The sequence below is a fragment of the Neomonachus schauinslandi genome, chromosome 5 (assembly GCF_002201575.2).
Source record: "Neomonachus schauinslandi chromosome 5, ASM220157v2, whole genome shotgun sequence".
Classification (NCBI taxonomy): Eukaryota; Metazoa; Chordata; class Mammalia; order Carnivora; family Phocidae; genus Neomonachus; species Neomonachus schauinslandi.
The window spans coordinates 79,254,766-79,277,042 of NC_058407.1; the positions used below are offsets into that span (position 1 = coordinate 79,254,766).

A 22,277-nucleotide genomic window follows, 5' to 3' on the forward strand; every position below is an offset into this window, starting at 1 on the left:
TTCCTTCCTCCGCCCCTCCCCGGCGCCCGCCCCGCCTGCCCGCGGTCCTTCCTTCCTTCCTTCCTTCCTTCCTTCCTTCCTTCCCCCTCTTTATTTTCTTTCTTTATTATGTATTTATTCTTTATTTCTATTTCCCCCCCTTACTTCAACACTTTCCTTTCCCTCGGCAGCAAATTACCCACCCCCACCCCACCCATGGACTCCGGCTCCACCTTTTCATCTCTCGGCGTTTAGGGGGCTCACTCCACCGCTGGCGTCCTCCGCGTCCTCCGCGCCCGCCTCAAGGCCAATTGTCACCCTCCCTGCCCCCTTAAGAGCTCGGGGAAAACGTCTGGGCCCCGCCATCCTTTGCTTTCCCCGGCGGGGACTGTCGCACGCCAGGTCCGGACGCTCCAGGGCAGCTATGAGGCGCCCTCTCCCCGGCTCGCGGCCCCCGCAGCCCCACCAGCTCCCGCCGTACACCACAGCGCGCCGCCTCCCGGGTGGCCGGGCCTCCGCACAGTCGCCCCGCCCGGGTCCAGCTCCGCCCCCGGCCGCCGCTCGCTGATTGGCCTCCCACCCCCTTCACCCGGGCTCCTCTCCACCCCTCAGCCCAATGGGCATCGCCACCTGGTCCAAAAATTCCCCCGAGGGGACCGAGGGGCTCTGCAACCACCAGCAGCCGCCGGGCGCCGGGGACGGCCGCGGTGGGGCGCAGAGCGGGGAGGGGACACGGAGGGGGGAGCGGAGGAGGCGGGAGGAGGAGCAAAGGTGTTGGAGAGAAAACTTCTGAAAGGAACAGGAAACCTGCCGGGGAAGTGTCGGCTGCGGCTCTCGGGGCGCCGGGGCTGCGCACGTCGCGGGGTGTCTGCAGCGGCGGCTTCGCTCCTGGTCAGCTCCCCCGGCGCGGGGGCAGGGCTGAGCCACGACACTCGGTCACTCAGGCCGTGCCCTTCGCCGCCGCTGTCGGCGCTGCTGCCGTGCGCTCCGTTCCGCCTCTGCCGCGGCGGCTCCCCGGAGAAGGGAAGAGGAGGGACGTCTACTTTGGAGCATGAAGCAGCATGTCTGATAAAATGTCCAGCTTCCTCTACATAGGGGACATCGTGTCCCTGTACGCGGAGGGCTCGGTCAACGGCTTCATCAGCACCCTGGGGTAAGCCGGGGGGCGCGGGCTGGGCAGCGCCCGCGCTCCGTCTCCTGAACCGTCCCTGTCCCTGCTCGCGCCGCAGTGTCCCCCAGCTCCCGCCCGAGGGTGGCCGGGCCGCGCGGCTGGGTCTGCGCCCGCGGACAGCGCCGCGCGCTCGGCTCGCTCGCAGGAAGCTGCCCCGAGCGGCAAGACTTTCTCAGCAACTTCGTAATCTCAAGCTCAGAGACATCAGAAAAGGAGGAAGTGATTCAAAAGCCCCGAGACAGGCCCTGCGAAGGAGTCTTCGCTAGCTTCTCCATGGGTTGTTTTCGTTAAAATGTTTGTTTTCCCTTAAAGAGGTGCAAAACTGCACCTCTTCCCCGGTGTGCTAGCGACCACTCTCAAGCCCCTGTCCCTCGGGGCCGGGTTTGTAAGAGCAGGGGATGAAAGTCTGTGGCCTTGGACGTAAAACTCAAGGGATGTGGTGGTGAGCCAAAGTGTGGCTTTGCCCCTGCGGGGGTTGCTCACCATCCGCTCTCCGCTGAAGTAATTTCCTTTCAGCTTTGCCCATCGGGGACTTGCCCCCCGCTGTCAGGGGCAGCCTAGGTGCGAGTGCAGCGCTGTGACCCTCAGAGGTCTCCGAGGGCTTCCTGGGTTCCAGAACTCAGACGTGCTTTTCTCCTTCCTGGGCCTTAGCCCACTGAAATCCTGAATCTGTCCTGGAACTCGGCCAAGTGCGCGGCTCTTGAGATTCGAGTTGATTTATGAATGGGGAAATATGTATGTAAACATAACATGTGCTAGTTGGTTAAATAGCACTTCCTTGATTACTAGCATTTTCTCTCTGTCCTGATTGTGAATACCAGTTAGCAGTTGAAATGCACTTGTGAATACCAGTTAGCAGTTTAAACGCACAAGGCAGTGTATTTTGATGCGCAGGCATTTTTTGGGTTACCTTCTGGTCTCAGTACTTCAGACTGCCCCGTCTTCAAGATTTCAGGCTGTGGAACTGGTGTTTCCACTCCTGGCTGGTCACTGTTTTCTGCTTGTAGGTTTTAGGGCACATGACTGAACATGCAGTGTCCTTGGACCGTGACTGCGAGCCCTATTATAGCTGAGTGGTGCCTACTCGGCAGAGGACGAAAAAGTCACCAGTACTTACACCGTTTGTGTTAATTGTGCATCTCCCCTAATAGGAGAAAGAAGGGAGGGAGATATAATTTAATCTCTTTAAGGTCACTGTTAATTGTGAAACTGAAGTGTGAAAGAAAAGTATATCAATGGCAAGTGCCTGTGTTGGGTTTGTAAATCATGAGCTACAGATTGTTCCGGACAGAATTCACAGTATAAGGTCAGTTTTTGCTCCCTCAACAACATTTTGCAGATGAACTCTGCTGCACTTCGCCTTTCCCACCATAGACTCTCTAGGTGGTAGTTAAGCAGGAAATGCTCCAGGGCCAAAATGTTTAGGGTCAAATCCTGGCAAATCCGCCTGTGAATCTTATGACTCTGGGCAAGTTACAGAATTGCTCTGTATCTCAGTTTTCTCATGTCTGAAAATGGGCATAATACTGGTTTCTATCTCATAGGGCTGTGTTGAGGAAGAAGGGAGTTAATATATGTAAAGAGCCTAGCCCAGTACCTGGCCCAGTACCTGGCACGTAATAAGGACTTATGTGTAATAAGCACTTATGTGTTAGCTATTGTAATTATCACTACCTTTGTGACTGTGGGCAATAGTTACACTTGTAGACAAAATAATAAAAAGGACTAGGAATAGAGTATAAAACCTGGATAAATAAAGGGCCATGTTTTTGTAGTGTCTTGTTCAGCATAGATATGTTTGTGTACCTATACTCACATAAGGCCAGAGATGGTAAATCAGGAAGCTAAAACGTTAGTGGAGTCTCTCCTGTTCCTTTTAGAGATCAAGGAACTGAGGGGAAGAGAAATGAAGTGACTTGCCTAAGAAACAGAGGACAGTCATGCCCCAAGCTGAAACTGTAACCCTGTCTCCAGATTCCCAGCAAAATGTGGGTTTCTTCCGTTACACATTATAATCTTTAAGCCTTGAGAAAAGTAAGCTCCACCTTTAACATAGCATATGTTTCTAAAAATATTTATTTGTATTCAATATTTCTTGCTGGTGATTTGAAAGTTGAGTTTCCTTAGAATGTGTGTAGTATTATTTTTCTGTTAACAAACTGAATGTCGTTGAGGTTAATAGGACAAGACCTCTGTACAGCTTGATTCTGCGGGTACGGAAGGATCTTTAGAAATGCTGCCCTTGGTGAAGCTCGGTGCTTTGATTGGATATTCTTTTCTCTAACTTGTGGAGCTAAAGATTCATCTTAAAGTTTCTGATTTCTGTTTTAGCTTTTTATCTACCTGACACTTTTGATAGCATGATGGTTTTTAAAATTCAGCCTAAGGGAGTAGTTAATGAGAACTTAGTTTACACAGCATTTCAGGGTAATTCTTGGTAAAGATATTTGTCTGCAAATTAACATTTGCTTTTGACATTTAGCACATAAGGGAGTTTTGGAGGATATGCATTATTATCATTTAGCTTTGGGAAGTCTTGTAATCAGGTAATGAATTTTTCTGCTAAAAAAAAAAATCAGTTTCACTCTATGAGAGTTTAGCAAGCTCCTCTTAGAGGTACTTCCTACTGGAAATGTGGGAGGATTTTCTTGGGCTCTGTGACCCAGCTTCTAAGTTTGATTTTTCAGTCTGTGAGAAATTAGAATGCCCCAGTTGCAAAGATTTGCATTTCCTCTTTTTTTTCTCCAGTTATCCTTTAACCAATACTTACTTGATGTTTCTGAATCTCAAAGTGTTGCTGACTGAGGTCTTGTTCTCCCAGCTTGTGTAGGTGCCAGAGGGGCCTAATTGGTATTTTCTAACTTAACTGTTCATCTAAAGACCTATTTAGGAAACACATATTGATTTAAGGAAAACTTTAAATCCTATAGAATGATGATGGTGCATATATTTTAAGTAAATCTTTTTACTACTGGTATGTTTTAAGGTTGTTATTTTTATTTTTTAGAAAAGAAGGGAGGCAGTAGGGGTGCCTGGGTGCTCAGTCGTTAAGCATCTGCCTTCGGCTCAGGTCATGATCCCAGGGTCCTGGGATCGAGTCCCATGTCGGGCTCCCTGCTCAGTGGGAGGGAGCTCCTCCCTCTCTCTCTGCCTGCAGCTCCCCCTGCTTGTGCTCTCTCTCTGACAAATAAATAAAATCTTAAAAAAAAAAAAAAAGAAGAAGGGAGGGAGTTTTGGGATCTGCTGTAAAATTTCAAATGTAGTGGTAATTGTTTTTTCTCCCCTTTAAAATTTTCGTTATCCTGAGACTTACTTCCCTGGTCGTTGCCATATGTGACATTTCATATTTCTGGGTCCATCCATTTGACCAATGGTTAGATACCATACAGTGGGAATGAGTGCAGCAGAACTTCCAGGACGGGTGGGATAGAATCAGTGAAAAGGTATTGAACTCCTTCATTGTCTATCCTCCACATGGTTGAGAGGTTAGTAAATGACATGTGTGCATAAGTGTATTTGTGTGTGTGTGTGTGTGTGTGTGTGTGTGTAAGTGATTGCTTCTTCACACGGTCTACCAAGATTCAACACCCACTAGTTAAAGTCTCAGGAAACCCTCAGGTGGCATCATGGATGCAGTGATTACAAAGCATCATAATAATCTCTTAGGCAGAGTGACAGAAGATTGGACCCCTTATTTTTGTACTTTCTCGCTTGATTTTGGCCAATTCAGTGAACTTTTCAGTTCCTTTGTTTCCATGTTCAATGATGGACGTTAGGTAGGGTGGTGGTGTATCACACGGTTTATAATTCTGACTTCATTCCTCGGATGAATAAAACTTTAAATGCGTACCTTTTATTGTTCCTAATTATAGTCCCTTGAATTTCCCTTCCTGATCTTTTACTCTGTTTCATGTTTTGGATATTTAAATGTGTGCAGATCTGATTTATTATTATCTTTTCTGTTTGTCATTGAATTATGCTACTCTTATTATAGCTTTAAAAATCTTTCTCTTCCTAGGACTGTCTGATCAGTGAAGAGTTAAGTAGATGAAACAAGGAATGGTTATAGTCAAGTGTTATTTTAGAATAATTTGTAGGTTATCTTTAGTCTTCCAAATAGAACCCTTCAAGTTAGCAGCCGGTATTTCCTGCTAGAACTAGCTATATAAACTTAGCTTTGTTTTGGCTAAGGCATATGTTATTGTGATAAAAATATCTAAAAATCCATTGAATATTTGCATGCGTGTTCAGTGGAGAGGAAGAAGACAGTATAATCTTGAATACTTGGTTGTTTTGGAAAGTCTAAGGGTTAGTCGTGTCACGTTATGGAACTTGAAATCTGCTCAAGTACAAAGACAGTTTCTGAAGTGGTGAACATAAAGCCTATTTTAAGCTAACAGGTCGACTGTTTCTTAAACTTAGAAGTCATTCCATAAATAACATTGCAGTTTTTAGACACGCTCTTGTGGAGAGAGCTCAGTCAGGTAAACAACCATCCCTCCTCAAATGCCCCTGATGCTTCCTTCTGATTGACTAGAGTTCACAGGCAACTCCTTGGCTTCATTCTAAGTTTAACAGCAGATTTTTTTTTTTTTTTTGCATAGGTAGCATATTTCATAATCGCATTTTTCCCTTGGAACTGTTCTTGTACAGATGGAATATAGACAGAATACGATAGACTCATAATTTAAAACTGAAATTCCAGGCACAGGGTGTCTCTTCATATATAAATTTAGAAGAAGTAATAATGGACCTTTCTGACAAATTTATAGCATAATCACAGAATGAATTTTACTCCTTTTTTTTTTAAACACCAGATCTTGGTAACAGATCATCAGATTATAATGAGAAGTGAAAGTTTAATGATCATTCATTCATTCATTTAATGGATAAAACTGTGCCTTTCAAATGAATTGATGCCTATTTTTTGTGGTTATCTTTCTTCTCCCATGCAGATTTAGATAGGAAAGTTTTCAATATATGCCTTCAGAAAACCATAATTCTAATTAAAAAATACAAAACACTATATATGGAAAATAGTGAAAAAAATAGAATAGCATATTAACGGTGGTGGTACTGCATGGTGAATGGATAGGTGATTTTCATTTTCACTTTTGTATCTCCTGTATTCCCAGATTCTAGATATGTTTCTTTAATTAAACATTCTTTAATTAATTACTGGTATTGTCAGAAGAGTTAGCTAAAGTGAAAGTGATATTTTTAAGGATTCTTCAGTTTCTTATTACTGTTGGTCAACAGTATTTATCTTTTTTTTTTTTAAGATTTTATTTATTTATTTGCCAGAGAGAGAGAGACAGAAAAAGAGAGCGTGAGAGAGTGAGCACAAGCAGGGAGAAGCAGACTGCCTGCTGAGCAAGGATCCTGATGTGGGGCTCCATCCCAGGAACCTGGGATCATGACCTGAGCCGAAGGCAGACGCTTAATGACTGAGCCACCCAGGCGCCCCTTTATTAAGTATCTTCAAAATGGATGGATTAGCTCTCTCAAAATAAAAAATTAATAATTGGTTAGCAATAGCTATTTTGTAGTTTATACCAACACATACCCACAGAAATCCAACCCAGAATTGAGAATAAGTTAAATGATGGGGTTATTTAGAAAAAAAACTTTAATCATAAAATTGAAGATGTGTTTACATCATGAATCAAGTCCATGTAACTTTCCTTGTGATATGGTTTATGCTGGAGCATGCCACAGATGGAGTCATTAATTCATTCAACAAATATTTAATGAACCCTGACTATGTGCTTGGGATACAGTGGGAAGAGATGCTAGATTTTTTTTTTAAAAGATTTTATTTATTTATTTGACAGACAGAGACACAGCGAGAGAGGGAACACAAGCAGGGGGAGTGGGAGAGGGAGAAGCAGGCTTCCCGCCGAGCAGGGAGCCCGATGCGGGGCTCGATCCCAGGACCCTGGGATCATGACCTGAGCCAAAGGCAGACGCTTAACGACTGAGCCACCCAGGTGCCCCTGATCTTTTTTTTTTTTTTAGTATTTTATTTATTTATTTGAGAGAGAGAGAGAGAGAATGGATGAGGAAGGGGGAGGGGCTTAGGGAGAGAGAGACTTCCCTGCTGAGCAGGGAGCCCAATGTGGGGCTCAATCCCAGGATCCTGGGATCATGACCTGAGCTGAAGGCAGATGCTTAACCAACTGAGCCACGCAGACACCCCAGAGATGCTAGATCTTATACTGTGTTAAATTATTATCTCAAAAACTAAAACTGTCAGGGCGCCTGGGTGGCTCAGTCAGTTAAGCCTCTGCTTTTGGCTCAGGTCATGGTCCCAGGGTCCTGGGATGGAGCCCCGCATCTGGCTCAGCAGGGAGTCTGCTTCTCCCTCTGCCTCTCCCCCTGCTCATGCTTGCCTGCTTGCTCTCTCTCTCTCTCAAATAAATAGATAAAGTCTTAAAAAAACCGCAAAAAACTAAAACTGTCTTTGAGAATTTATGATATGAGATTCCTTTGAGAACTTGGCTAGGATCTGTGGGAGTAAATGTATTGACACCTTCTTTGCTCTTAGTGCTAGAAATGCCACAAGGGAAGGAACTGTCATTTTAATCTTTGTAGGCTTAGCACCTCACACAATTCCTGTTCAATAAATATTTGTGAACTAACTAGTGGTTGCTAGTTACCATTAGTAACCAGTGATGGAGGTAAGACTGATATTGAAGAACCACAACATGAGGCAGTTCTTTTCAAATGTCATAAGATGGTTAAAAACAGTATCATAAAGGAGTCAGAAGAGGATTCGTTGCTTCTGGCTGGTATGATCTGGGGAGGGCTTCGAGGAGGAGGTGGTATTTAAGCTGCACTTTGAAAGATCATGAGGATGGATACTTGTCTCAAATCCAGACCCATAATTTGATCATATATTCTTGGTACTTTTTTCTTCCATTGAAAAAGAAGCTTGGTGAAATTTTACTGTCCATTTGATAGCTCCAAAAAAGGATGGAAACAATTTGATATTTTTGAGATATGAAAAGATAGAAGAAATGATCTAAAAACATACTTTATGCTTATTTACCAAATGTGAGAAGTTTAAATTTGGTTCAGACCCTCTAAGTTTTTGCCTCATACTGCCTGTGACTGTTCAACACACACACACACACACACACACATTCTCATTTGGTATAGAATACCTTTCATAGATTCCCATGAACACAGGGAAAGACTTAGGAAGTGAACAAAGCATAATCTGAATACATGCCTAAATTCTTAGAATTCAAATGTGTTATTGAGGTTCTATCGATTAGTAAGGTATTTGATCTACTATTAAAATATCCTCATAAAAAATTTCTTTGTGTGGGGGGCGCCTGAGTGGCTCAGTCAATTAAACGTCTGCCTTCGGCTCAGGTCATGATCCGGGGGTCCTGGGATCGAGCCCCGCATCGGGTTCCCTCCTAGCAGGGAGCCTGCTTCTCCCTTTCCCTTTTCTCCTCCCCTGCTTGTGCTCTCTCTCTCTCTGTCAAATAAATAAAATCTTAAAAAAAATTTCTTTGTGAAAATTACAAAATGCTGGACTTTTACTAGGTATTAGTTATCCAAAACACTTCTCAATAGAGTCCTAGAGAAAACTGAAGTTTTTAATTAAGTAATTCCTAGATATCTAGCTCTCCAAGGCCTCGTGGTAATGACTAATTTTAAAACAATCACTAAAAGTAGACACTACTCTTCTCCACATCTTATCTCCTATCGAAAAGAGGATTCTTGGGGCACCTGGGTGGCTCAGTCGTTAAGCCTCTGCCTTCGGCTCAGGTCATGATCCCAGGGTCCTGGGAATCGAGCCCCACATTGGGCTTCCTGCTCCACGGAAAGCCTGCTTCTCCCTCTCCCACTCCCCCTGCTTGTGTTCCCTCTCTCACTGTGTGTCTCTCTGTCAAATAAGTAAAATCTTAAAAAAAAAAAAAAAGAAAAGAGGATTCCTCAAATTATGCAAGGATCGTCAGAGCTAAATATAAGAGCATAAACAAACAGAACCCACAACAAGCCAAAAAATAAAACTGGACCATAAAGTTGTTGATTGACTTTTCTAGTGGCAAATCAAAGTGTATTACAGGTGTCTCCTACTATCTGAAAGTTCACTTTATCCCATTTTACTTTTACAAAAGACCTACATTAATACCTGTCTTCACTAATTGAAAGAAATCCAAAGAGGATTTTTGCTTTTATGAAATGGTAATTGCTTCTTTGCTTTATGCCGTTTCGGCTTTTGAAAGGTTTCATAGGAATGCTCTACTTTCTGATGGAGGGTGGGTGGGGAGGATACCTGTTTTTTGTGAAAATTTCAGAGAATAAAATGATGTTCCAACTCACATTTAGTTAAATTATTTACAAACCTTGTATTGAATTGTCTTGGGACTCTTGAAAAAACAATCTGTCAGTACCCTTTACTATCTTAATTCTTTCTACCTGATCTCAAAAGCCCAAAAGATTTGGAAAGCAAAATATACGTGTATATCATTTTCCCATATGGATAAAAGCTAAGAATCAAAAGTCTATAATGTATTAGAAATAAGGTTCTTTTGTTTGTAAGGAACAGAAACCATCTCTGCCTAGCTTAAGCAAAGAAGGAAATGTTAATTATAAGGATACTGGAGGAGCTCCAAGAAATTGAATGATGAGCTCAACAACTGAGCAGTAAGAAAGGCAGAAACCCAAGGCTGCTCTGGGAATCTAAATAGCAAAACTTTCTCTGAGTCCTGCCTTTCACATGACTTGGATCCAGCAATTCCTATACTCTGCATTTTTCTTCTTAAATTTCAGAATATCGAGTGATGGAATTTGGCTCCATTTGGATTATTCGCTTATGTGAATGAAGGAAGTCACAATGGCAGGTTTGATTACCAGAGAAATCACTGAGCAGAGCTCTCTGATTTCTGCCGTCTTCTGGGCAGTCCGGTATGGGAGAGAAAGAGCTAAGAGGAGTGTGAGCTTAGATCACCGCTTAGTAGGTAAATTAATAGTAACTTCTTAGTGCCTTTCTAAATAGTAAATGTGGGAAAATATATATAACATACAATTTACCATCTTAACTATTTTAAGTGTAAAATTCAGTGGCATTCATCACATTCACAATGTTGTGCAACCATCACCAGTATCCATTTTCAGAACTTTTTCATCATCCCAGACAGAAACTCTGTACCCTTTAGACAATCACTCTGTCCACGTCCCCTCCTCCTCTCTGTAACCCCTAGTCTACTTTCTGTCTCTATGAATTTACCCATTCTAGGTGCCCCACATAGGTGGAATCCTCCTTTTGTGTCTGGGCTTATTTACTAAGCATAATGTTTTCAAGAATCATCCATGTCATAGCACGTACCAGCACTCCATTCCTTTTTATTGCCAAACAGTATCCTATTGTAAGGACTTAGCATGTTGTGTCTCTCTATTTATCAGTTGAGGGATCTTTGAGGTTGATTCTACTTTTTAAGTATTATGAATAATGCTGCTATGAATAGTCTTGTACAGGTTTTTGTGTGTATGCATATGTTTAATTCTTTTACTAGGTATATACCTAGCTGTGGAATTGGTGGGTCATTGGTAACATATTTAACATTTTGCCTCAGTCTTTCCTATTCTCCTTATCCTGCTTTACCTTCCCCCCAATACTATCTTATTACATACCATATAATTTACTATTTAAATATCCATTGTTTATCGTCTGGCTATAAACTCTTCGAAGGCAGGGATTTTTTGGTTTTGTCACTGAGTATCTCAAGTGCTTGGCTCCATAAATATTTAGAATACATATATTCTCAAATCTCTAAGTAGCTGTTAACATCAGTCCTTCTCTGGAAAAAAGTCAATGTAATTGTTCTTCTTATTAAATGTTTTGAGAATCCATATAGGTAATTCTTTTAAAACAGATGAAAATTGTCATTAGTTTTATGGTGCCATTAAATCTTACTATAATAGGTAGTTTAATAATCTCTTGGGTCCTATCTCTGTACTTACCTGGCCCAACATGTGATAAAACCTACAGTCTGGAAAAAATAATGTATATAGCCTTATTTAATGGTTTCCGTGTTATAGCCACATTAAAGAAAAGTTGATATTTCTGAAAGTTCAGTTTTGTTTTTAATGTGTGCAAAGGGTGAATTTGTAAGCATTTTATGAGACAATTTCTTACTTTAAATCCGCTCTTTCTCTTTGTGGATATTATATAACACATGCACAGAGACATTTTTTATTTTAACTGCTATTGGCAAACAAGTTTAGTTGGAAATAATTTGCTAATATGAAACCAGAGAATAGTTGGGGAATTTATTGAACTTAAGAAAAATAAAAGAGAGCATATGACAACTGGTAATTTTTATTTTTGAAATTTAGGAATAAGTTCTGGAAAAGGATAAGCATTTAAATACAGGTTGAAGAGAGCAAGTTGCAGTATTTTTTTTCTTCATTAATTTATATTCCGTCTATTGACTGAGTCTGTTAGAATGTGCTTTGACTCAAGCTTATTCCAATATATACATGTTTGGCCATTCTCTTTAAGAACTTAAAATTCTCCAGTGTTGTTATTTGCTCTTATTCTTGGAATCTTCACTGGTAGCAATGTACAAATAAGAACTTCTTTGAAGTGTATTTGCATATAGGACAGAGAAATAAAGTGAAAAATATAGATATGTACAAATTACAAAATAATTTAAAAAGTAAAACAATGTCATTCTATTTCCTCTCATTGTAATGTGCCATGATCTTCTATGATAGGTGTTTAAATTGTAATATCTTTAGAAAAATACTTTTGAGGTGAAAGATACAAAACATTATTGGGGTTTTGCTGCATTTCTGTAATGTCCAAATTAATTTAGTGGAAGCACATCATACCAATTAAAGACAGTGACTTAAAAAGTATATTACACAAATCACCAACATAGTTACATTAGGGATCCAAAATAAGTTAATGATTTAAGGACTAGTTACTTGTGTTTGGCTAAAGCGTTCAAGGTCATTACTGATATCAGGGACATAACTACTTAAACATTTGCATTTCAAGTAGATTTTTGGTTTCAACCATGTTTTCAAAGAGGCTAATTTCAAACCTGGTGTGTTAAAATAGGCAGGAAATGTGAAGGAAGGAATTTTGTTGTACTAAAGATTCTATAGTTGTGGCTAGAAATGGTAAATACTGTGACATTTTAAGTCAAATTAAGCCTCATTGTCAATGAAAGTTATTTAAAACTTAACTAAATTAATCCATCTCTTCCATCTCTAGGATTAATAACAAATGAGAAAAGGGCCTTTATTTACCTTTCTTCCCTATTTACCTGGCAGGACGTGATTTAATAGTTGAGTTCCAATTCTAAACTCATGTGAAGAATGAGCCTCCTTCCCTGATCAGTACAAATGAAGTCATTGTTATCTGTTAGGGTGAAACCCAGTGCTTATTTCCAGTCTTAGCTGCTAAAGAATCTTTCAGAAAGTCTTTTAAAATATTATCAAATTGCAAGTATAAAAACACTGTTATTATTGAGGAAACTGCATAAAGAACTGTTTAGGTAAATAGTCATGTAGGAGTTTTGAGAGGCAGTAATTACTTTGGGAATAGTATATAAAGTTATACTGTGACAGTTTTCTAAAGAGTAGGTCAACATTCATTTTGCACATTTTTTTTTCTGAAATGGAAGTTGTAATTAATGTGATAAACTCTAAAGAACTGATGCCAACTGCATCATTTAGTTTGAGCTCTGTTCAATTTAGCAAAATGAATTTTTATTTCAATTTCTATATCAGAGACTGCTAGTTACTCCCTCAAATTCATTTTTCCTTTTTTCCATACTAACAGAAGTATTTGAGTTTGTGGGTGCCCAGAATAAAGACCACATTTCCCAGCCTCCCTTGCAGCCAGGGTGATCATGTACTATACTTTGAGGTCAGGCCTTTAAAGGAGGCTTTTGCTGCCATCTCCCCTCCCCTCCCCTCCCTCCATTCAGTTAATTGTAATATGAGCAGGTAAGAAGCCATCTTGAATCATGCTGATGTGACCAATATATTGGGAATAATCGAGCATCAATAAATGAACCTGTTCTCTGGACATCCTCAAATCCTGGCTTGACTATATTCTAGCAGAAGATGGAACTGGATAGGAAGACAAAGGCCAGATCATATATTCCCCATTAGGTAATGTGAAGACATTGAAGGATTTTTAAGGAGAGTGAAATGATCAGGTTTTGCTCTAGAAGGATCAGACAATGGTAAAGAGAAAGAATAGAATGAGGTTGCAAATGGTAGGCATAGGAGGAATCAGGGTCTAAATGAAGAGGCCTGAACCAAGGAGCTGTACTGGGGATGAAAAGTAACTTGTCTTAGAATCACTGAAGGGACAACATTGTTTCACTTTAGACCCAAAAAGTTTTACAGATTAAAATATTCATTGTGACTTTTGAATGCTTTATTTTAAAAATGGAACACATAGACTTGAGAGTTTCTCTTTCATTTGCTTATGTATGGATAAAAGGTCATTAAGCCCAGTGCAACTTCAGGCTTTTCTGGACTCTGAGATACAAGCCTCATCTTGTTCCATGCTTTCTTCCCTGGTTTTCTGCTTCAGGCACAATGCCTCTCTCCCCTCCCCACCCCTGCCCGCCGCCACCTGTTTTAGTTGCATATACATTCTGAGTTCCCTCTTACCACAGGGCCTTTTTACATGTTTTCTCATCTGTCTGGTAGGTTTCCCTGCTTAAACCTTTGCCTTTTACCTAATTTATACCTAACCTATTCATCATTCAGATTTCAGCTCACTGACCCTTCTGCAGTGAACTTTTCCTGGTCTCCCAGACTGTGTGAGCTCCTTTTTTGTATGCTCATATAGCACCATTTTTTTTCCCTTCAGAAAATTTATCACAGTTGTAGTTTTAATTTTACTTAAACTCTGTAAGGGCAGAGCCTGTCTGGTTTTGTTCACAATTATGTCCCTAATGCTGCACACAGTATCTGTCAGATAATAGGTACTAACGAAATTCTGAGTTTGGTTCAGACAAACCTGATTTCAAATTACAACTCCAGGCTTCTTGGTATGACCTTAAGAAGTTACTTAATACTGAAACCTCTATTTCTTTATCTGTAAAGTGGGATTATTGCTTAGGTTATACTATTGCCATGAGATTAATGGCAATTAACATTGTGAAACACTTAGTAAACATCAAACCCTTAGCATCAGGCACCTAAATTAAATAGGTAGAAACCACTGTTATTACTACTACTATTATTGTTATTACACCCAAAAAATCAGCATGAGTCTCTTTTTGGAAGCTTGGTTGAGTTCATAGTGCATGGATGTTGAAAGTTCTCCTGCATTATGTTTATAAAATTTTGCAGTAAACCAATTTAAGCTGGTATTTGTTTAATAGGCTGTTCAAAGGCACAGTGCCTTATCTATTATTTATTTTGGTTTTGGCTTTTTTTTCTTCCTCACTTTGATAATGCAGGTTACTAAATTGAAGGCACTTATATTTATCTTTTTTTTATTATGTTATATTTATCTTTTATTAGTGGTTTGATGCCTGCTATCCTTTTGATGTAATGCAAACACCTGAAGTGTATCAACATTAGTAATAACCTTAGAATTGCTTGGCATATATATGCCCTATCTTCCTTGACTAGAATTTTCAAGTCTTGTTACATTTTAAAGACAACCTGTTATTTTAGTTCCTAACATTTCTTCCCTGGTAGAACATAGTGGTAAAAGGAAACAATTCTATTTTATTTATTGAACCAAAAAACAAATGTTTGCTTTGGAGCCATTAGGGTAGAGATTTTGCACAATTTTCCACTGGACAGCTTCTCTAGTTTCCTATTGGCCAAGAACTCCTAATGAACATCTGTGACTGGTAGAGGGATTAGCAAAACCATTTATCTAATTTGGATAATTAATCAGTTTATAAATAAAAAAATTTGCCTAGGATAATCTTGTTAAATTTTGAATAGTGACTAATCAAATGATGATGGTTACTTATCCTGGGAATACTAATGATTTTTAGACAAAATCATAGGGATCTGAAAGGCATGGAGAGTGTTCTTACTGCTGCCTCTTGGATATACCTAATGAACAAAAATATGCAGGCTCTAGCTTTCTTTTAGTTATGCCATAAAAGGAGATTTTACTATCACTGGAATCTTAGTGTATATATATATGCACACAAACTATTGAAGAATTCTTGTAAATAAAAGCATTAAAGGAAAACACTTAAAAACCCCCTCTTTATAAACTTTTTTGAAAGTTTCTCTGTGATGCTTCCTTTCAGCTAACATAAATTCCTTTTGTTGCAGTTTATACCAGTTTGCTCTTTCTAGTCCTACTGGAGTAATGGATAAGAGCTCCAAACATGTCACTTTCCTTGTTATGACAGAACTAGTGAATCTGAAGACCCTTTATTAATCAGGGTGCAAGAAACTGAGGACCCAACTGGAACAATCGTCAGCAAAGAGAACTTTGTAATCAAGGTAACCGAAGAGTCTAGGCATAGCACGTTATAGACTCTATCCCTTGATTCTGTTTTATCATGAGCGTTGATTCCATCCTCAGGCAAGCTTCCGCCTATGGTGACGGCATGGCTGCTAGCAACTTCTGCCTTACAGTACCCTATCCTCTTACACCCAGAGCTGAAAAGAGTGCCTCATTTCCTCAGACCCCAGAAGGACAGCAGTCGTCACTGTTGCTCTACTGGGATAATGGTCCCATCTTCAGCCAAACATTGTGGCTAGGGAATGAGATGCTCTGCTTACAGAGGTGACATCATCATGCTCTGAGTGGGAGAAGAGCCCTTCTCCATTATTCTGTCAGGGTTCTGTTGCCAGAGAAAGGCCGTGGACACTGGAAAGGCAAAGACAACACGCGCCCACTGCAGCCAAATAGGATTACCCCTTAACTTCCAGGAAGCCATATTTCCTATGTCCTTTCAATCAGATTTTCTTTTTCTTTTTCTTTAAAGATTTTATTTATTTATTTGAGAGAGAGAATGAGAGAGAGAGAGAGAGCACATGAGAGGGAGTAGGGTCAGAGGGAGAAGCAGACTCCCTGCAGAGCGGGGAGCCTGATGCGGGACTCAATCCCGGGACTCCAGGATCATGACCTGAGCTGAAGGCAGTCGCTTAACCAACTGAACCACCCAGGCACCCCTTTCAATCAGATTTTCAAATGAGAGACTTTAATTACCTTTCGTGCTTCTAGAAGACTATTCTCTTTCCAGTTTAGTACTTTTGGGCTTTTTTTTTTTTTTTTTTTATAAAGATTTTATTTATTTATTTGAGACAGAGAGAATGAGAGAAAGAGAGCACATGAGAGGGGGGAGGGTCAGAGGGAGAAGCAGGCTCCCTGCCGAGCAGGGAGCCCGATGCGGGACTCGATCCAGGGACTCCAGGATCATGACCTGAGCCGAAGGCAGTCGCTTAACCAACTGAGCCACCCAGGCGCCCCACTTTTGGGCTTTTTATACTAGCGCTGTTTCAGGCGCAGTTTACTGCTTGATGAAAAGGAGGATTATCTGAATACTTCTACATGCTGTAGTAAAGCCTCAAGTCTGGTCCAGTCTAACCTTTGGCATCAGCTCTTGAAGGGACTCTGAGGAAATCAAAGGGTGGGGGTCATGGTGTGGGGTCAGAGGGAAGGCAGCAGTTTATTGTACCTAAATAATACTTCAATAATGTTGCTACAAAATAAAAAAAAAAGGGAGTTTATGAAACAGACTTTTTCAAAATAAATACATTATTCATTAGCACATGAATAAACATAATTTGAGACATGAATCTTTTCCATGAAAGTATATACATGAGAATCTCTATTTCTTACAGTACATTTAATTGTGAATGTATTTCCTTTTAATGTAGATAGCTTTTGTTTAGGCACGAGTAGCTTATCCACTTGATGGGGTAATTGTGGCACCTAATGTGCGCACAGTGTACATGAATTAATTATTATTGTGGAGATGTATAAAAAGCAGGTTTAAAATACAGATTCTGAGATAATAAATCATTAGTTCAGATCTCAAAAATTAGAAAATTTTATTGCAAAAATACTTTCAATTAAAAATTCCCCCGTAAAACAAATGTATTTTGTGCCAGAGCTAGATATGAATTATGATTCCTAATTAATATGTAATATTGAAATGTGATCTTTGTGTAACCATTTCAGAAATGGCACAGTAAATTTTTCTAACTCTTAAAAGTCTGTCTTCAACTCATTTTTTTCCTCCTATTTTAATATTTAAAACTTGGGTCCACTTTGAACTACTGAAGAAATTGGTTAGTTATGATATAATTATCTAGAAATCATTTAATTTCAAGGTTGAAATCAAATCATTAAGTAAATAGATGTTTGATAATGAGCTTTTAAAGGCAATGTGGATTTTGGAAAAGCTGTTGAAGTGCTCAGGTTTGAATTCTATTCTACCTTGAAGAGGTTCTGAGAACTTGGACAGAGTATTTAATATCTGAATTCAGTTCCCCATCTTTAAATTGGGAGTACTAATTATATGTGTCCTCTGTTCCTCAGTGGTTCTTTGGGGGTATGAAATGATGTTATGTCTGTGTGAATGTTTGGAAAGCTATACAGGTACATGCCAGATGTTTTAAAAATTCATATATATTTTCTTTAAATGATAACGTCCTAAGGAGGTCACCTAAATCTATTTACTAGCATGAGTTGAGTCATGTTACACATTTAAATATCAATGGTTTCTTTTTCCAGATTTGCTATAATTTAAAAAGCCAGAAAATGTTTCGCCTATAAAACATTTCCCAATGTTTTCCCACTATTGTAGCAGTGATGTAAATAAAAAGAAAATGTTGAGTTAGTTACATAACCCAGTATTTTCTTGATTTTATTTTGTGTTTATTGATGAAGGAACATAGAAATAATTTAGTTATACATAAATATAAAACATATATATATAATTAAATATCTTGTTTTAGGCAGCAGTTTTATTATTTATTTTTTTTAAAAACGTTTTATTTATTTGAGAGAGAAAGCAGAAGCTGGGGAAAGAGCAGAGGGAGAGGGAGAAGCAGGCTCCCTGCTGAGCAGGGAGCCCAATGCGGGCTCGATCCGAGGACCCTGGGATCATGACCTGAGTCCAAGGCAGATGCTTAACGACTGAGCCCCCCAGGCGGGGGCAGCGGTTTTAAAACTACACTCCAAGTATCATCTGACTACAATTCAGCAGATCAATCATGGTATTTGGAGTGTCATTAAGGTATACTTTTTTATTAATTTTTTTTTAATGAGACATGAGAGAGGAGATGAGATACGGATTTAGGGTTTATTGATTGTTAAAAAAGACATCTGGTCAAGCTGTTTCTTCTAACTCCAGCGTTCAGGGAAGTTTAAAGTGTGAAATACTCAGCACAATTATGTGTGTAAATCAAGATATCCATAAATTAAAGGAAATGTAACATTGAATGAGGGAAAATAAAACATTTCCTATCACATCCTTTCTTTTCCTGTTTTTAAATTCCAAGCCCTTTAAAGAAAACTTTGCTACTTAGCAGTTCTTCAGGCCCTGTTTGGAATGCTAATGAGTCTGGCCTAGTAACAGCCCCAGCACTGCCAAGTTCTTGGAATTTAGATTTTTCTCCAGTCATGGAAGGGGCTTTTGATTGGTGTGTGAAAGGAAGGGAAGTCTGAACATCCCTTGATGCTGTGCTTGGAAAAGGGAAGAATTACAGAGGGTGGACACGGGTAAAGTGGCGATCACAGCTTTCTTATATTTAGAGAGAATTCAGTGGTTTAGAATATTGAATAAGGCAGGGAACCAAAGGGATGTCATTTCATTCACTTAACATTGAAATACAGGACACCATGGGGGGAAAAAAACTCTAAGGATTTTTGGAGACCATTTACTGTAGGGACTATCTGTCCAATTGCTTTGCAAGAGGAAACTGAGAAAGGACCAGGGAGTTCTCTTGGTAATGTGCAATCTCCATTCAGAGTGCATCTTGCGCCTTCCACAGACCTTCTTCTGACAGGACAAGAGCAAGGGCCAAGGGGGACCATGAAGGTTTTTTATTCTTTATGATTTAGGATAATTTCTCCTTATCCTGGCAGAAGACGCCACCATCCTGCACGGATGTGGTCTCTCATGACAAAGCCCTCAGTGTACAACCCAGAAACAACACACAGTTGAAAAATTGTTTCTCTCCTAATGGATGTATTTTTTCCATATGATTTGTTATTGGGCAGAGCATTATGACTTAGTGTGCAGATCTAGAGGAACTTGAAAAAGAAAAAGCTGAAAGCTGTATTGGTTTGTGGGAGAGAGTGAGTATATTACAAAATCTACATGTGTTTCTTATCGCATGTCCCGTAAGATAGGGTGTCCGTGGAGGTTTGTCTTTTCCTTCTTGATTAGGAGTTTGGCTGGAAACCATCAGTTTGGCAAGATAATTGGACCCTAAACACAGTTTCTTAAAAAGATGGTTTAAGGGGCACCTGGGTGGTGCAGTCGATTAAGCGCCAGATTCTTGATTTCTGCTCAGGTCATGATCTCAGGGTCGTGAGATCAAGCCCCACTTTGTCGTCCGTGCTCAGGGTGGAGTCTGCTTAAGAGTCTCTCTTCCTCGCTCTCTGCCCTTACCCCCTGTGCGCTCTAGCTCTCTCTCTCTCTCGCTCTCTCAAATAAGTAAATAAATCTTAAAAAAAAAAAGGATGGTTTAAAGAATATTTTGAGTAAGTTTGAAGCTTGACATCATATAAGAGAAAGAATGAGAAAATCAGATACAGGTAGATAAGAGCACGTGCTATGGAAAGACAGTAGCTGGTTTTATTCGTGGGGCAAAATGGCTGCTGATGACATTGTTCTCTCACCTCCTCCAGGAGGCAAGAGAGTCATACCGTGTGGGAGGGGGTTGGGAAATCTTACTAAAATGTCAGGTGAGATCGTCTCTCCCTAGGGAGACATCTCTTATTGAAGAGTGAAGGTAGTGCGTACCCGGTAAATAGGAATCGGTGAATTATCTGGGCAGGATAAAAAAAAAAAAAATCATTGTGGACATTTGATTACTTGGTCTTTAGTTTCACTCCCAGGAATGGCAGGAGGTTCGGAAAGAAGTTGTTTTGCCTTGAAAAGCAATCTGCTTTGGTAGTCTCAGAGTAGGAAAAGCCAAGATGAAAGCCACCAAATCAAATTCTTAGAGGAAGTTTTTGTGAGAAAATTGTTATAATGAATCAGCTGCTGTTAAAACATCTCCAGAAGACCATTTTTGAGTAAGGAAAAGCAGTGACGCTGTTTCCTGTTTTTTTTTTTTTTCCCAGATAGGACTCTGATCAATATCAGTTTAGTAGAAAACCATTTTGCTGATGAAAAGGAGATACCTTTCCTTTTGGGTCCAGGAAAGACAAATGTGAAACAGACAGCCTATATATATATGCTTCAAAAGGAATTGGAAAGTAGGTACTGAGATACTCCCAAACATTCAAATGATGGTCAGACTGCAGAAGATGATACCTTTCTTGAGCTTGTCTTTGTAAAATTATTTGCCTCTGATTTTAAATACTGTAGATGAAGCTTATAGCTTCAAGAGAAGCTTCTCTAATGTTAATTTCCCCTATAACTTTTCAGAATTATTGACATTTTGAATTTTGCAACTTGATTGCTCTTTGGTTCTATTAAATTATAATGAAGAAATGTTCAAATTCAAATTAAGTTGCTAAGGAAAAAAAATAAAGTTATCTATTGATGATAGTGATGATAGCTGGACCTTTTAAAACTTAATGGTGGGGGAAGTCCTCCCTTTTTTTTTTTTAAGATTTTATTTATTTGACAGAGAGAGACACACTGAGAGAGGTAACACAAGCAGGGAGAGTGGGACTTCCTGCCGAGCAGGGAGCCCGATGTGGGGCCCGATCCCAGGACCCTGGGACCAGGACCTGAGCCGAAGGCAGACGCTTAATGACTGAGCCACCCAGGCAACTCGGAAGCCCTCCTTTTGAAGAGTGATTTCTTTGCTTCCCATTAGATTTTTAAAAAATCATTGAACTATATGTTGGCCACAAATAGCATCCTAAGAAGACTGTATGTGATCTACAGGAGAGGGTCTAAATCCTCTTCTCTATTCAGCCTTTAAAGCGCTAATATTTGAGATGCTTTTGAACTTATTAGGGGTTAAGGCAACTAGCTATTAGCTATTAGTTTTGTTTCTATAGAAAAAAAGAATTATTAAAGGAGTTAGGCTCATAATATATTTTAAAAGAGAGTGATATTTCTGTGACATGCCTGTTCCATAAAGTGTGTCTTCTCTGAACAAAACTGTGCTAAGGTTAAGGGATGAGAATTTCCATAAAAACTTTGAGGTGTCTCGATCCTAAGGTATGCTTGTGCCCTAAGAGTTTTCCTTAATCTTGTGGGGGTCATATGTCACTTTGAGACTGAGGAAATTCATGTTGCAACTTCAGATGAGTGTACAAAAACACAAGAGTTTACATGCGTTTGATGGTGTTCAAGACTCCCTGAAGATCGCCCGTTGGATCCGAGCTTGGCAATGCTTGTGCTAATGTGCAATAATAGCTCTTCATTAAGCTGGAAGCTTTGGGTTTGGTTTATATTGGACTCTGATGTTTCCTCAATGCCTAGCACAGTGCCTGGCTCATAATCAATGAATATTTGTTGAGTGAATCAGTGACAAAATGGACATATTTTATTTTGGACATATTTGGTGTGTGGTTCATCTAATCTGGATTTTCTGGTTGCTTATACTTTACCAGTTCTGTACTTTATAGGACCTTCATTTACTTCTTTTGCAAGGGATAGAAACCCAAGTAGTTTAAGCACAATAGGAGCTCTTTGGTTTGCATTACTGGGGAGCCAAGAGGAGGTTCTGGCCTCAGGTTCAGCTGGGACCAAGGGTTCACTTGAGGGTACCAGGGGTTCAGTTGAAACTAGGATTTTGTCTCTCTTTTTTCACTTCTTTCCTTCTTGTAGGACTTATTCTCTGGCAGACTTTTTCCATTCATGGTGGGGAAAAATGATTTCTGGCAGTTCTAGGCCTACACTTTCTCTCATAATGCTTGATTTTAGAAGGAGATAGAACCCTCCCTTTCCTTTCATTGTTCATATCTGCTTCTGTAGAGGCACTTTGGCCCTGCTTGGGCTATGTTCTCTCCTCTGGA

At 40.0% G+C, this 22,277-nt stretch overlaps 1 protein-coding gene across 1 annotated transcript in view; it reads left to right on the forward strand.

The window, feature by feature from the left end:
* Positions 1-1,038: 1,038 nt before the first annotated feature.
* ITPR2 (inositol 1,4,5-trisphosphate receptor type 2) overlaps positions 1,039-22,277 on the forward strand; it is a 482,328-nt gene continuing 461,089 nt past the window's right edge. The window contains exon 1 of the mRNA XM_044915443.1: positions 1,039-1,132. Coding sequence (XP_044771378.1) covers positions 1,041-1,132 — 92 coding nt within the window. The 5' untranslated portion in view covers positions 1,039-1,040. The remainder of the gene's footprint in view (positions 1,133-22,277) is intronic.